Source organism: Lissotriton helveticus, chromosome 1_1 (genome assembly GCF_964261635.1).
Source record: "Lissotriton helveticus chromosome 1_1, aLisHel1.1, whole genome shotgun sequence".
Lineage (NCBI taxonomy): Eukaryota > Metazoa > Chordata > Amphibia > Caudata > Salamandridae > Lissotriton > Lissotriton helveticus.
In genome coordinates this window covers 578,649,690-578,667,440 of record NC_136057.1, presented here as the reverse complement: position 1 = coordinate 578,667,440, position 17,751 = coordinate 578,649,690, and the positions used below count along the sequence as shown (strand labels likewise).

At 41.0% G+C, this 17,751-nt stretch overlaps 1 protein-coding gene across 6 annotated transcripts in view; it reads left to right on the top strand.

Annotated features, from left to right (window-relative positions):
• ABCC9 (ATP binding cassette subfamily C member 9) overlaps positions 1-17,751 on the top strand; it is a 1,243,587-nt gene that overhangs the window by 477,334 nt on the left and 748,502 nt on the right. For all 6 annotated transcript variants that reach the window (XM_078674078.1, XM_078674076.1, XM_078674073.1 and 3 more), the window contains exons 15-16: positions 4,000-4,110; positions 16,737-16,809. In XM_078674078.1, the coding sequence (XP_078530204.1) occupies positions 4,000-4,110; positions 16,737-16,809 (184 nt within the window). The remainder of the gene's footprint in view (positions 1-3,999; positions 4,111-16,736; positions 16,810-17,751) is intronic.

Sequence of the window (17,751 nt, the reverse complement as noted above, 5' to 3'; positions counted from 1 at the left end):
ACAAATGTTGGTTATTTTTTACAAAATCTTGTGTTTTCTTTAACTGGGTAACTCTACCAATCTGTATTCCTCTCCCATTTCACAGCACCTTGCATGCGCCCTCCCTATTGTATAATGTATTTTAACATTAAATGCCAGTGTAACTGTTGGAAACTCTGAAGAAAAAACTCACTCCCCCTCCATCCCGACTGACCGAGCTACGCACCTGATCTTTGCTCTGCCCGATTCTTAATACATTCACATTGTCAGATACTTTGCGTTTGAACCCATTTCCTATGCTGATGAGACACAGATAATCAAGTCATTTTCGGGAAATGTCACCTTACCCAGAAATGTGGTTTTAATGCATGACGGCTGTGTATTTTGGATGGGCCCCTACTTGCTTAAGCTCAAAAGCAACCAAACTGAAATACTTCTTTTTTGTCTGCTGTCCATTGGCACCCTGACCAAGAGCTCACTCCCATTCCTGTGGCTTTAGTCAGGAATCTGGGTATCACCATTTACAGTAACTCCTTTTAAAACTCATAGGGCCCGGTTCACAAAAGTAATCTGAGTCAAAATCTTAACTTTGAGACTTTCGGTATTCACAAAAGATATTTAGTAGTAGTAAAGTTAGGATTCCTAACTTTACTACTACTAAACTGAGACAAAATCTTAACTTTACAACTTTTGTTATTCACAAAAGGCATTTAGTAGTAGTAAAGTTAGGATTCCTAACGTTACTACTACTAAACTGAGAAAAATCCTAACTTCACGACTTTCGGAATTCACAAAAGGCATTTAGTAGTAGTAAAGTTAGGATTCCTAACTTTACTACTACTAAACTGAGACAAAATCTTAACTGTACGACTTTCGGTATTCACAAAAGGCATTTAATAGTAGTAAAGTTAGGATTCCTAACTTTACTACTACTAAACTGAGAAAAATCCTAACTTTACGACTTTCGGCATTCACAAAAGGCATTTAGTAGTAGTAAAGTTAGGATTCCTAACTTTACTACTACTAAATGTCTTTTGTGAATTCCGAAAGTAGTAAAGTTAGGATTTTGGCCCAGATTACTTTTGTTAATCGGGCCCTATGTTCTCAGGTAGATCCCACCTGTTTCCAAATTCTTCGCATGTTGAGAAAAATCTTCCCTCCTTAACCTACCTCCCCTTTCAAATGCAATCAACCAATGGCTGGTTAGCTTTGTCATTGACTACGCCAACTCTTTACACCTCAGTCCACCTGAATATATATTGTTCATCAACTTCAGGTGGTGTAGATCACTATAGTTCATTCAATTCTTAATGTATCCCCATTGAGTACCCATCTCACCTCATCTCCTTAAACTCCACTGGCTCCCATTACGGCAACGAACTACTTTTAAAGCGCTTTGGCCCATAAGTGCAAACTAAAGCATTTTGCCAAGAATAAGAAAAACCTTTTGATGCATCAGATCCTTAGCCTGGTCTACAGGACTCTTCATCACATTGTCCCTGCCAATCTAAAAGATAGATGCTGTACCTACTCTCCTTCAAATCACTCTTTGTTCTTGCAGTCTGCAACTCATTCAGATTCCGAGCTTGGGTAGATGCTCTTTTTCTTTTCTTGTGAAGAAATGTGAGTAGTCTCTTCCCCTTTCCTTGCTCTTGGCATTCTCCCTTAACTAGGCCTGGGTTGAGTTTGTGGATTTCAGCTACACAGAACTCTACGAACTGACTAAACAATTCCAACATGCAGTGCATGATGTCACGCCGTTGACGCAAATTTTTAGCACCGGGTGTTTGTACCGTGCTGTAAAATCAGAGCGAACAGCACCACGGCCAAGAGATGCTGCTTCTTTCTGCAGCTGTAGTAGATGATCTACTCAATCGGCAGTTTCCTCAACGCGTACCGTAGGTTTCTCAATGCAAGCGGTAGTGACCATCTGTGACTGCCTGCATTGAGAAATCTCGCTGGGAGGTGGTCTGGAGTAAGATTTTCCTTGCTCGCGCTTCCCATCTTAATGTTAGTGAGCGCGAGCAAGGGAAAAACTACGCTACGTGGAGTTTATCAGAACTCCCTGCTCTACGCAGAGTGCAGAGTGGGAGACACTCTGCAAACTCCGCAAGTGGTGTGTAATTTCATGCCCAGGCCTATCCTTAACCCCTGTAGTAACTCCTTTAACCCAAGCTCTTTTCAAGTGTAAACAATGGACTGGTTTCTCCCCTCAGAAGGGATGCCGATCCCACTATCACTAGGATGCCCTGACGGGTAATAGCTACGCTTGTCAAAATCTAATTTGTTGATTAGTCCATTCATTCATGATAATAACGGGTGAAGCAATACTGCACCTAGTATTTTCTCATGGAAAATCAACCAGTTCTGGAAATCTGCACCTGATCAAAGCGATAGTGCATGCCCGAGGCTTAAAATCACCTGTTTTATCACTATTAGGGGATGTGGACTTACCGCTTGTTATAAAGTAGATACATTTAAGCTTTAGAATGCACATAACTCAAAGTGGTACAATAAATGCGTCCAGGCTGTATGTTCATAGGGCACCCTGGGAATGTCAGCTGATTGTACAGTCAGGATGGCTGCCCACTGACTTGTACCATCAAGCACAGTGGCTGGCTCTTCTCCATCTCTCAATGAAAGCTGCAGATACCTTTGATGTAGCACCACAGAAGACCTAGAGGGCATATTACCAAGGGTGGCGATAGGCAATTATCGCCCGTTTAGCTGCCGTTTTCGACCGCTAAGCGGTGATAATTCTATCGCTCTATTAGCAAGCTGTCGCTAACGGATGTTAGCGACAGCTTTTAGGCGATAGCAAGCGGTTTGGGAACCGCTTTGCATGTCAGCGATATTTATCGCTAATGACATGCAAAGTGGGCGTACCCAACCTGTTAGCGACTGAAAGTAGTCGCTAACGTCGTTATCGCCTATAAGCAAGGCAGGCGTAGCGATGGAAATAGTCCCGCTATCGCCAAAAACCAACGCCTGCTCAGACTAGTTCTTAGCCATGTTATCCAATGGGAGGTGGATAACATGGCTAAGAGCATTTTGTCGCTAATGCGTGAATATCGCTGTATTCTCAGCGATATTCACGCATTTCGCCGCTATCGCTGGATATTTTAGCACAATGGAGAAAAACGTTGCTAATAGCATGTTTTCCCCGCTAACATATCCAGCGATAGGCAGTGATAAAAAAATCGTCGCTAAGCCTATTTAGCGATAATTATCGCTACTTGTTGGTAATATGCCCCCGAGTTCCTTCATAGGATGTAAAGCCCAGAGCTGCTTTTAATGTTAGAAAGTGTAGCAAGCATGTTGTGCAATGTAGTTACAAAACAATTTATCACAAGGTAAATCTTGTGCATTCGATTAAACACGTGGGTCCTTCTTACAAGATAAAGCCCAACACCAGTACAATCTATGCAATATAGGCAAGGTGCACTATATGCCACATACTCCCATGCTGCGAGGAGGATGAAGAACTGTAGCTGGATTGAGAGACCTTTGAAATGCAGAGATGAGGCATTGCAAGCGTCCCACTCAGAGCTGCAGTATGGCTTTCTGTGAGACAACTGGGAATCTGGCAGTATTTCATGATACTGAGGTCGATACATTCTGCACTTTCCCATTTGATAAGACTAACACCTGTTTGATAAGGGTAACAAAGGCTGCAGATGCTATTGTATGATGCAGATACGTTGACTGACTGGTCTAGTTTGTCACAGTATGTTCTATATCTATACTTCATTGCCTGTTAGTCTGATGTGTTTACTGGCCCACTCCCTAGGTCTGGTTATTTTTATCTTTGAGATATTCATGTCTGTCCCTGTATCTCTCTGTTAATTTGTCTTTTGAAACTTATTGTTCCCTCTTTCGTCACGGGAGTATTGTTTTTCGTGGACTCTCATATTAAGTAACTTGATTGTGAACTGTTCTAATTGAATTGAATTATGTTTCCGAATAATATTGGAATTTGCTGTCAGAATAAAACCCCATAATGTCCATTCTGTTTTTCAGCAAACCAAAGCCATCAACAGGAAGCAGCCACTCAGGTATCAGTTGGAGAGCTACGAGCAGCCGTCCAGGAGGCAGCTGCGCCCCTCCGAGACCGAAGAGGTGGCTTTGAAGGTGGTTTGCGAGAGTACAGTTGGTACATTGATTATTATCGGGACTCCCTGGTGGAAATGCCTACACAAACCACATTAAAGAGGGGTGGAAATAACGCTTGGCTATTAGTTGTCTATAATGAATGCCAAAACGCGTTATTGCCACGGGGATAATATGTGGAAAGAAATAACACAATTACTAATTGCAATCAAATTAGATTTCACCTTACATTTCCCCATTGTGACCTACACTTTAACTGATATGGGGCACCAGAGCTGATATATTAGTGTACATTTCCCCAAACTGCTCGTTTCTGACGACAGACATTTTGTTCAAATTATGCTGGTTAATAACATAAAGTCATGATGATGCTATGTTACTAGGAAACGAATCCAAAACAGATTTTTGTGTTTGCAATTCAATTTGCTTGCCAGTGTCTGTTTAATCAATTTATTTCAATTTATTTCCAAGAGGGCCTTCGGAACGTTATTGTTTTCATCGTGTCAGATATCTTCATTGACCTTATAGAATTAGTGGCTATGTTTTATCTCGGCTGACATAGTATTTTTTTACCACTCTAGAAAGTATCAGACAAGTGGCTGTTTTTGTGCCTGGCACTCTTTTGGGAATGTAACAGTGGGCATATATGTCTATTTATACATATATATATGTATATATAATGCATATGTATGTACATATTTATAAATCCACTCCCACTCCTGTTCCTGTTCCATCTGGACACTTTTAAAACAGGCACCGATAAGGCTGGAGTTCGTTTATAAATGTTTATACATTTTATTCGACAGAAAGGTAAAAATAAAGCATGTATATTATGTCAATGATATATAAGTCTGCACTTTATGTTTCAGCAGCAGCCATCTAGCTCTACTATATTTCACATGCTTAATTTCTTTTCCAGAGACGGGTGAAATGTCGTGCTTTTCATCAGTAGTCTTGCTTTCAGAATTGCTCCAACCTATAGTTTAATTTTTTCCTTTTGCTGTATGATTTAACCATTGACTCACATAAAACCACAAATCCCATAGATCACATCGCTCATCTCAGTTAATGCGTGGAAAAGTGAATGGATAGTGAGGTAGATAAATGAGCGAGCCAGTGAGTGAATGAGTAAATAAGTGCCTGGATAGAGTTGGCCAGGGGCTGCATGGGGTAAGCATGTGTGCATATGTGCATGTGCACTGCCAAGAGATTGCTGGGCTGTTCAGGACAAAGCATTGCACAGAGTTAGAGGATAGCCATCAGGACCCTTTCGATTCCTAGGTCGTCAGGGTATAATTACAAGACAGGATGGAATGAATTTCAGGCCCACTGATAACGTGTTTATGATGCAAAAAGATAACTTTTTAATTTTTAGCCGACCTATATTAAAGTGGTTTCCGAAAGTGTAAACAACTAGAGCTGATTACTTAACCAAGCCGCTGCTAACTCGGGTAGGAGAATACATTTTTTGCCTATGAAAGAGGCGCCATTGCAATCATAAATCCTGTACGTCATATACTCCACTTCGAGTTGCACCAGCTTATGGACTGGTGACCAGGGTCGCAGTGTGAGATATGGCGAAACCAGTGGTGGCTGCTCCCTGGCAGTGGCAGTTGGGTAGGGAGAGGGGTTTAAAAAAAATATAGAAAAACAAAAAAATCACTTACCGGCAGGCTTGCTGACTGGCCGGCCGCAGCCTCTCCTCCGTCATCTGCTTCTGTGGGAACCAGAAGCATACAGGCTCCCAGACTCCCCATAGCCAATCACGACGCTGCTGCCACCATGACTGTAGCGCCTTGATTGGTCTGAGCACCATGGTTTGACTCTCAGCAGGGACTGGGAGACTGTGCATGTTCTCCACCCAGGCTGTGCATTACAGGCTGGTGGGGTACATGCTAATTACGCATGACTGTTTGGCCGGCCCAAGATGGCCTGCCAAATTGTCATGGGCACTTGGGAAGTGCCCAAACCACTCCTGCCCCTGCTCTGTGAGCAGCCCAGCCCCGTCCCGCAGAACTGCCTCAGTACGGAAAAATAAAATGATAACAGCGTGTTATTATCATTTTATTTTTCCTTGTTTGCAGTGCTGAAAACCAGTAGGGCTGCGCTATTCCACCTCAGTGGAGGAGCCGACCCTGGGTGAAACACTGCCCATCTTATATAAATGAAAGAGAAGTCTCTCAATGGCGTTTTAACCCTCTGCCACCTGGCAACAGTTTCCTTAGACAGCCCCAGGTGCACTGTATTACAGAAGACTAGACTGCGCACGTGCGTTTGCTACTTTGACACGGTTCTCTGCACGCAAATTGTCTTCCACACATGTGTACGCCCCAGGTCAGAACCTGTGATCAGGGTTGTGCTAGTACATACGGGAGGGGCAGGTTTCAGGGCAGCCCTGATTCACAGGGGGATGCTCTTGAAATCTGCGACTGGGGCATCTTCCTGTCCCAAATGGCAGTCCTTGACTAGTAGAGGGTCGCTGCAGGGATAGATGCAGGCAGACTGGGGATAGAAATGTCTTTTGCCTGAATTACAGACCCTATTTTCTTTGGCTCATGGAATGCAGCCAGGGGGATACAGAATCACATTCTAACTGTAAATTAGGGATGATCGTGTTATTCAGGGCATTGACATCAGGCACCATCACTCTGCCCACTCACATGATGTAGGTCAATGCATATTGTTACAGAAGTAGGTACCTTCCTTCAACTCTAATATGAAGGATTTTTGACCTGAAAATGTAAGTCCAGCATTTGCCCTCAGACACGTCTTGACAACATGGAGATGTGGACAAAGATATCCGGCCACTTTGCTCTTTGAAATGTGCCATCATATTGCTTTAAATCTGGAGCTCCAGACAAAAATATAGTTTGACATTTGGGACTTCTGCTTCTCTAGCACATGTCGCAGTCTGATGCCTCTTTGTGGTGGCGCCCTAAGTAAGAGGCTAATATCGCCGTCATATCATGGGACCATTACAGGCCCACAGAATCTGAAGCACTATAGAAACTTTGGGGAAAATCCATGCTGAAAAGGGGTAATGAGGCGAATGTAGCAAAGGCAGGGTTAAGTACCTGGTGTACAGCATAGAGGATTTATTAACAACAAAAAGATTAGACTGAAATATTGGTTCAATCAAATAACAGGAGACATCATATACACTAACATGGATTCTAGGGAAAAATCCATGGAAGACTTACTAATTGAGGTATTTTGAATGTATAGGAGTGTTTTCCTGAACTCAGAACAACGATTTCCCTCAATTCTTTCAATTATATTTCTTTCTCTTGTGAGTTAACTCTGCCAGTATATGTATAATGAGAGTTCACTATTGGCCAGTGCTACTGTGGTTTTCTCAGACGCTTCCTAGCCAATGTTTATTTATTTATTTATTTCATGTCAAACGATTTTATTAGAATTTATTTTTTTACATAATCAGTACAGAGAGAATGAAGGCAATACTGGTCATGTTATAACGCCGTATTAAAACTGCAGCTTTAGTGGAATGGTGCATTAAACTGAATATTAAGCCGAAGCTCACCCTGACTCCTTGAACCGACACCTTGAACCGACACCGGTATATTTAATTGCAGTTCTGTCAGACTTATGATGAAGGCTTAGGATTCCATTAGCGGCACATCTATTTCTTATAGTTTTCTCCTTAACTTGTATACAGTTGGGAAACTTAAATCTAGGTTGAAATATGGGGACAAAAGTCAAGAGCTTTATATATTTCTGTGGTCTTAACAACATTTTGAACACAGTTATTAAATTTCGCCCAATTTAAAGACATCGCCATATGACAGGGAGGGACTAAACATGATTGCCATTTTTGAAGCTTACAGTGACTAGCAAATGTTTCAGAAAAGGTTGCAGTTAAACAGCTGTAAAACTTTGTTAACGCCCATGAATTGCTAGACATCCACCAGTCAGGCATTGGAAGAATTCTCCCTTTATAGCTGTTTGGCTGAGACCGATAAGGATGAATGTATTGTTTATGACACATGTATTGACATTTTAGTAGCCTTTGAACTATGGACCACCTATTTCTGACACACATTTGGTGTTGGAAATGAGAGCTGCTGAGCTGGTCCTGAGGGAATTTAGGTCAACCTTGGAGGCGAGGGTATACTAAGTAAGTCTTGGTCCTTTACTGCCTGTCTTGACTTATTCCTGCTCACTGCTGTGGATTACCACAGGAGTCATCTCTTTTTTATTTAATGTTAATATTTAAAGCATATTGGATCTCCTAAAATGCTGGTGTCAGGAGTTCAGATGTATTTGTATGCTTGGGGCGCTCTGGAGAACTGTCAAGCTGTCTCATGAAGATTGGTAAAGGTGGCTGAGTGGTTGAGAAACAGTGGAAGTTGAACGTTGAAAAACAGAAACCATGATGTTGGTACCTCAGTATCTGATTTTCAATCTGGCGGCATGCCTAAGGCTGCCTGGTTGTTTGTTCTTCCATCCACTTTGCGGACAGAATATGAATCCTCATTTTTATTTGGATCTTAAACTTTATTTTAAGCTCAGATTCAGGCAGTGTCTTGAAAGAGTGAAGCTATAAAATACAGCTGCAGCTGCTTCACAGAGGTCTCCCATCACAAAACATTGTGGCAGATCTTTAATAAATATCGTGTTAGACAAGGGCAATGTCCTTCATGGGCACACCCATGCACAGCTGCTGTGGTTTTGCTGGATTCAGATTGATCCAAGGAGTGCTGTTTATGATCTGAGAATGGAGGGCGATCTACTATCTTTGGGGCTCACTTCACTGGTTTGCAGTAAAAGATAGGGTCACGTTTATGGCCCATGTCTTCCATTGCCACATGAAACTGAATCTTTGCTACCTGGATAATTATGTGGCTGATAATTTGTTCTTACAAATCTCACACTTCTCATAATGAAGATGGGCTTTTTGCTACTGGTCCCTTCAATGGAATGTAAACTTCAGGATATTCATATGCCTTCTGTCGAAGACAATGAATTCCCTTCCTGTTCTTGTCTGATACATTCATTCTTTATTGTCCCTTACACATGCAGTGAAATTATGTTTTTAGTGAAAAAATGTGTTAAAAGATTTTAAGACTACACCTCTGACTCTGTTGGTGGCTAAGAAGTGGTTAATCCGTAGTGTGCACAATATAAATGCAATAAATAAAACAATCAATTTAGCCTAGAATTTATAAATACATATGACATGTAAGGATTTTGCTTCAAATTAAAGATCAGAGACATGACCAGAACATCTAAAAAGTTCACTTCTTTTATTAGGGGGACGTTTCCATAGAATGGAGGAGGCTTGAAATCTTTATAGAAAGTTCCATCTGGCAGAAGTCCAGCATTCTACAAAGCCCTTGTAGTTATTACACTAGGAACTCTCTATTTTATGGAGATTTGAATTCTGGGAGTTGCTAAGTTTGTTTCAAACTGAAGTTTGGATTCTCAGCAGGGAGAAAAAATGGTCACGGTTCTGACACCTGGAGTCAATTCACAATCAGATGATTGACTTGTTCGGTCATTTAGCTTTTAAAGATGACAACCATATCTTAGAACCACTTAATTTCTAGATCATTTGATGTGTGGTGTGGTAAAAGTATTACTTTTCCCCATGTCAAATTCTAGAAACCATTCAAAAATATTTTGTTTGTCAATTTTCTCTAGTGTCAGAAATGTATTTTTGAATATGTCTATAATGCATACAGCCTCAAGTTAAATTTCACATGCTCAAGGTCTTTGAACCATTCATTTATACCATTAATAGAATAACATTTTCTTTCCCCGCTGGCAAACAATTGTTTCATACATTTATCTTGATCTTACTTTTTGCTTTTAATATAAAGAAAACATATATGTTTAAATAAAGCCTAATAAATGCTGAAAGCAAAACACTGCTCACAATCAAATGTATCCCAAAACACACGCACAGTGCAATAATAATGAACAACCTCCAAACAGACCCCCTCAAAACACATGCAGTGTAGAGCACCCCACAATTCAGACTTCAAAAAACATGAATGATAATTTAGACCAGGTATCCTAGGCGTGGTTCTCCCATGACATTTTGCATTAAACCCTCCTGTTGTGCTGACTTTGTTTTTGCTGGTTTTAGGACTCTGCACGCTCTACTACTGCCAACCAGTACTAAAGTGTATGTACTCACTCATTAAAGCATGGTAGGATTGACTTACACCCAAGTGGCACATTTAATTTGCTTGTATGTTCCTCATAAAGTGGTACTACATGTACCCAGGGCCTGTTAATGAAACACTACAAATGGGCCTGCCACACTGATTGTGCCACCCACATAAATAGCCCTTCAAACATGACTCAGGCCTGTTAGTGCAGCCTGAATGTGCAGTTTTTAAACTGCTGTGTCGATCTAGGAAAAATAAACCTTTTCCCAGGCCAAAGCCTTTTTAATACATAAATGTCACCCCTAGGGTAGCCCTGAACAGCCCAGAGGGCATGGTGCAATGTATTTAAAATAAACAGTTTAGTTTTACTTGTCGTTGTAGTCAAGTTAATTTTTCACTACTGCAAGGTCTACCTCACCCACAGGATAACATTGGGGTTACCTTATTACAATCAATAAACTGTACCTTGCAATTGGGAACAGTGAGGCAGCTCTAGTTTGGTGTCTAAAGAATTATAATTAAAAGCCCACTTTAATGGTAAAGTCGAATGTTCAATCACAGTTCTGAAAATGCCACTGTATAAAGTTGGACATTTCTTTGTCCTAGCTATTAGGTGGCTCTCCACTAATCTTGGGTCACATGACGAGGTGTAGCTGGCAGTTTATCTTTGTGTATTGCTCCCCGACAGTAAGGCAAAGAGAAGATAGGTGTTAGCAGGACAAGTTACTGTGAGGTAACAAGGTAGGGGAGCTGTCACCTACCACACTTCACACTTCTGGCTGAGTACCCTCACAAAGGGTTTTTCACTGGTACTTTGTGACACCAGACGGGCCAGAGTCAGGATAGGGACAAACAAGATGACTGACACCTCAGGGGGTGAAATTCTCTAGAAGCTTCCTCCACATCATTGTGGGCACCAGGTATAAATGTTGGACCCTTAGATCTAACTTTTTACCTTGGACCTTGAAGAAGGTCTGATGTGCTGCTGAAAGGACTGCCACTCTCTTAGACTGCTGCTGAAGGACGGCTGCCCTGCTGTGCTGTCCTGCTGCCCTCTTGTATTGGTGAGAAGGACTGGACCTGCATCTGTTGATCCAGGAATACCAGAGTGACCCTAAAGGCTAGTTGGCTGGCCTCCTGTCTAGAGCCTCAGGGACAGAAGACTCCAGCAACCCTGAACCCAGCACCTGGATTTGTCATCTATGATTCCTACCCTGCCAAGTGGAGCCCCCCCCACTCCTGGGCCCTTGGAAGTGAGACTGCATGTGATCTGCCAGCCCATTAGTGGTTTCAGCAGAACTGATGAACTGTCTCTGCTACATGGATTTCCCTGAAACAAGCCCTTCACATTGCAGCCCGTAGCCTCCCAGGAGGTAACGCTGTGTGACACACCCTCAACATAGGCCTTCACTCTGCAATCCTCTCGTCGATAGCATCCCTGACTACTACATAGGACTCTACATAACAAGCCCAGTAACTAGCCCTCCGCCCTCCAAGCTCCTCGTCTATGGCATTCTTGAGGAAGGCATGTAACCTTGCATCGCAACTTCATAGCTCCTGGGAATCGCCACTGTGCAACACATCCTTGGCGTCGGACTCCACAATGCTCTGCAACCAGGATTTTATGCACTCTTGTTTAGCAGACCTAACTGGGTCGCTCTAGCTGGCCCACAATTCATCCTGGTCAACCTGAACTTGTGACTTTGTCTCAGGCTAGCACGTCCAGATATCCACAGTTGGTGCTTTGTGCTTTTTGGTGATATTTTCACTTAAATCTTAAAAATGTCTTATCTCCGGTTCTACTGATATGATTTTTGTTATTTTAGTCATTTTTAAAGTTTATTCTATTTTTCTAATTTGATGTGGAATTTGTCTTGTGATGTGTTTTCACTTTATTACTGTTTTAAGTGCTGCATAAATACCTTACACATTCCCTCTAAGTTAAGCCTGACTACTCTGTGTCAAGAAACCAGAGGGCTGAGCACAGGAGAGTTTGAGGATTGCTTGTAACTTCACCCTGGCAAGGATTCTGGTTGCTGCTTCAGGAGGGGTTTTCCCCCTCAACCAGTAACCCAATGTCTTACAATAAACAAATCACAAATAGAATCTGGGATGAAATGTATTCCACCAGGCCCTTGAAACATGTTTGCTTCATTCCTGATTAACTGGTTAGCCAAGGTTGTGATGGGTGAAAAGTGATCACCAGCAGGATATGTATTGTTCAAAGCATCTGAGGGATCCTCCTTCCACCTTTCATTGTTAATTTGGAAGAAAAAAACAAAATCAAACAATCAATTGCCGATAGCTGGTGGGCATAAATATTCATAAGACTTAAGTACATATGCGTAAAAATACGAGAGAGACCCCGTGCAAACCAGGGGATTAGGGTACTATTCAGAAGTGAAAAAAAAGGAATCCCTTGGTGGTACAACCTATCAGTACACTATGATGTATGATTTACATCATTGTAGCCCATGTATTAGAAATAGATATTTGGCACAAAATACAATTTTCTTTAGGTTTCCTTTTTATTTTTAGTAAACACAGATTTTAGCACCACTTTATATTAAAATCAATCCTTTGCTAAGGAAGGATATACTAGTTCATAAAAAATCATAAAAAGAAGAATCATAAAAGAAGAGAGAAATATAAGGAGAGAAACAAGACAGACAATCCTATTTGTCCTGTGGATACATATCAGGGAACCTGAATTATAGAAACCACTCCAGGACACACTCTAATTTTGTTATCTATGGAGTGAGCTCAATCCCTTGATTATGTGAATCTAGGCGTCGACGCGTTTCGATGGTTTATTTATAATTGACCATCTTTTTCAAGACCAGATTGATATGTCTCTCCTATAACAGGCACTGGATGATTGCCGTTTTCGGGGAAATCCTGTGGATAAATATACTTAAATAAGTATTATGTAAAAAATAGGTCAACCCTATCTAGTACAGTCAAATTATTTAAATCCTACTTAATTTTAGTCCATTATACCTTTCATCTTGTACGATCTATTGATAGTTTCATTTACTTGTTTTCATCATAGAAAGACACATAGAAAACCGTTTGTATGACATAAGGTAAATATAATAGTTAGATCTCCATCCTTTTGTTTCACCATGCATGGGGGGATCGATAGAGAGGGTGGCTGCAACACAAAACTGGCTAGATAAAGGGTGTAGATGACAAATGCCAAGAGCCCATATATAAGAAATATTTATATTTATATCTTAAGACTGTGCATGAGTGAGAGTCAATGATGAAAAGAAATGTACAATAAATAGCAGTCATACTGGTCATGTAAATATGCTGAAAAAGTTTAGAAAGGGTTTTCTATGTGTCTTTCGATGATGAAAACAAGTAAATGAAACTATCAATAGATCGTACAAGATGAAAGGTATAATGGACTAAAATTAAGTAGGATTACAATAATTTGACTGTACTAGATAGAGTTGACCTATTTTTTACATAATACTTATTTAAGTATATTTATCCACAGGATTTCCCCAAAAACGGCAAACATCCAGTGCCTGATATAGGAGAGGCATATCAATCTGGTCTTGAAAAAGATGGTCAATTATAAATAAACCATCGAAACGCGTCGACGCCTAGATTCACATAATCAAGGGATTGAGCTTACTCCATAGATAACAAAATTAGAGTGTGTCCTGGAGTAGTTTCTATAATTCAGGTTCCCTGATATGTATCCATATGACAAATAGGATTGTCTGTCTTGTTTCTCTCCTTATATTTCTCTCTTCTTTTATGATTCTTCTTTTTATGATTTTTTATGAACTTGTATATCCTTCCTTAGCAAAGGATTGATTTTAATATAAAGTGGTGCTAATGTATACGCATTTGAATGCATTTGTAATGTATTGTTTTTAATTTTGTACAAATATCTCAAAAATCTGTGTTTACTAAAAATAAAAAGGAAACATAAAGAAAATTGTATTTTGTGCCAAATATCTATTTTTAATACATGGGCTACAATGATGTAAATCATACATCATAGTGTACTGATAGGTTGTACCACCAAGGGATTCCTCTTTTTTCACTACTTAAGTACATATGCACCTGTAATAATGCAGGCAGGATGCCCATCACAAATGTGATGTTGTACCCATCCCCTAAACTCTGAATCGAGTCCTACATTTGTTTGGCACATTGGCACAGAGTTGACGGTTAGCAAGATAAAATTAAACACCCACCCATTCATTCGCGTGCCAGTAAAAGTCAAACTGAAGAATTTAATGACCCTGACAGTTTACTTTACTCTTTCATATATATGCGAATACAACTTGGTAGCCTCCTCTCTAAATTTAATTTCAAGCTTCTTAAAAAGTTACACCTCTTGATAGTGGAACAAGGTCAGTTGCTGGAGCAGTTATGGGGTCCAAACTAGACTACTGAGATGCTGTTATTAATGACAGAAACAAGAAACAAACTCACAGGGGCGTAGCTTCACGGGGGTGGTTAGGGTGTTACACCCCCCTAAAAAAAAGTATTTTCTGGTTGATAGTTGTGTACAGGTTCTTCCAGTCGGGTATGATGATGTGTCTGTCAGATTTCACCAGGAATGTTGACATACACACAGACATAAATGCATACACACTCTCCCTCTCTCTGTTTCGAACGTCTTAACAAAGGTGCTTTGTTTACAAAATATTGTGCTTTCCCTCGCTTAGTACCCCTACCAATCTGCATTCCTCTCTCTTTCCACTGCCTAAAGCCCTCTCATGTGCCTTGCTTGTTGTATAATGGATTTTAACATTACCATTACGTCTAAATGAATGTTGGAAAACCTGGAGCACACCCCCCTAATCTTACTGACCAAGCTACGCCCCTATATATTCGCAAATAAAAGGTGGCACCGACCTCAGCTGCTAATGCTGTCTTACATATCAATAGAAGAGAACACATTACACCACACAAATGAAGTTTTCCTGGCATATCGTTGTGGCTAGACTGAAATTCAAAACCATGACCCTGGTCCCGACCCTTACCCTCAGTCATGGCAGATTCAGTGGCAAGTATTTAATTATACTGCAAACCTTAAAAACAGCTCGAATGGGAGGCGTGTCTTTTCGAAGCAAGAAGGAGGTTTGTGAAATAAGCTTTCTGAGGAAATAGCATGAAAGGAGAAGCTACTCCCTTTTGAGGGGAATAACAAACTCTTATTTTAATGGTTAAATTCAGCAAAATTAGACCCCTGCAAGGAATTGTTTTAGCACATATACAAAGCTTAATGAATGAATATATCGATAGATGAGCACATTGCAATGACAGTGGCTCTCTTAAACCATAAAAATACCTACTCTGCACACAAAGCGTGTTGCATACTTATTTTATTTCATTGCCTTTATGAGATCATAAAAGCAAAGTAGGAATTGTTTTTCCCAAGTTGTCCATATAATATGTAACTTTGTTTGGTTAGTGTTCCTTGCTTATTTAGGCCAGAGAGAGTAGTTTTAGAAACTGTAATCTTCATTATATCCTCCCATCTCATGAGTCTGGGGCATGCGCTTTGTACACAAAGGTCTCCATTATCAACTCTTCATGAACAGAACTGGTGATGTCAGCATGGACACCCTTCCACAACACCTTTGAACCTTAAGTCCTGGTGTTGTTGCTGTTGACCCGGGACTTAGGCAATAGTTTGAATACTATGTTCTTTCAGTTTGTAGAAAATAGGTGTGGGAGCACACTGCTACTCCTCCCAGCAGAGTCGCCCCTAAGCATCATGGTTGATGCAGTCCGACAAGCGAGTACACTTGCAAAGTCTTTAGAGTGTTTCACCAGGTGGGTGCAGATTAGTGCTGGCCATCTCTGGACACGTGTTTCTAGATTATTATCTGTCATCAGCAGAGATAAGGCATTATTTGGGGTTGCTGAGCAGGCTGCCGTGTCCTTGGAAGGTAGTATCTCTCCAGGCGCGCAGGTGCCTCTCCACGAGCTCGTCAGCCCACAGCGGCTCAAGGGAGCCTTTAAGTAGAAAATAGGTGTGGGAGCACACTGCTACACCTCCCAGCAGAATCGCCCCTAAGCATCATGGCTGAGCAGGCTGCCGTATCCTTGGAACGCAGTATCTCTCCAGGCGCGCAGGTGCCTCTCCACGAGGCTCCCTCAAGCCGCTTTGAGCTGACGAGCTCGTGGAGAGGCACCTGCGCGCCTGGAGAGATACTGCGTTCCAAGAATACGGCAGCCTGCTCAGCAACCCCAAATAATTTTGCCTAATCTCTGCTGATGACGGATAATAATCCAGAAACACATGTCCAGAGATGGCCAGCACTAATCTGCACCCACCTGATGTTGTTAGTCAAAAGTAATGAATAACATCAGAAAAATGCCTTTTTCAGTCATTTTAAATAAAACATTACACCGAATTTAAAAGAGAGCAAAAGAAACGTAGATAGCTAACTTACATAAACTGTGTTAATCATAAAAACTGAACAAATTTGCCAGTTTTCTTTTTCTTTTTTAATGAGATTTTCTTTTTTTCTGCAGGTCTGCAATGGTTACTTTTCATGGGGAAGTAACCTTGCTACGTTATCCAATATTGACATCAGAATTCCTACAGGTTTGTAAAAATTTATAACATATAAAATTGGCTTTTTGCTTTTCAGAAGCTCTCTTAAACCCTGGCTCTAGCAATGTGAAGAGATATCAGTTAACTCTACTTTCTGTGAGGAAAGTTGGCAGGGCTTTGTACGGGGGACTAGGCTGTAGGATGATAATGTAACCTTTATTAGCGATCCTGTGGATCTGTGGAGGGATTGACCGACACCAGTTCAAGAAGCTGCGGCTAATGGTCACTAGACAAGCTGGGAGAGCCCAATATCGCTTTCAGAGTAGATGTGAAGGATGGATTCATGCAGAAAAGATGGTCTTTGGAGGGATGGTGTGTCCTTATCCTGGTTAGATTTTTTGGTCTGTGGTAAAGGGTTGAGCAAGCTAGGTAGAGTTTGATAGGGTATATGCCAAGTTAAGCTTTAATGAGGGCAACTCTTTATCATGGGGAGCATTAAGGTGCAGGAGACAAAATGAATAAGGGCATATTTTACTACATATAGTTTGTCCTTTTCTGCGTAGTTTCTGCTAGGTTTCTTGCTTTTTCTTATAAAGGAGTGCACACACAATATACAGAATTGGAGATTGCTATCTCTCAGGTACTGTGAATTCATTATCTGAAATCACAACTGAGATTTTTCTTGTCATCACTGTTCTTTGGCTGAACTTACAAATTTGGATTTTGGTTACTTGCAATCTCAGTTAGTATTGGGTTCTTGATCTGCCATCAACTCCACATTTATATTATTTATGCAAAGAATGCATTTAAGCTGCAACCAAACAATGCCGATTCCTTTAGCCTCACTCTCAGCCAAAGACTCAAAGGCAATCGTTCACAATCTCACTCCACTCCTCCTGCAAGCTCCCTGTATATGTTGCTCTTTGCTTCTCTTAAAATATTTTTGCAAAGTGGCATGCTTGTCCACACTCTCTATCACCATCTGTACTCAAT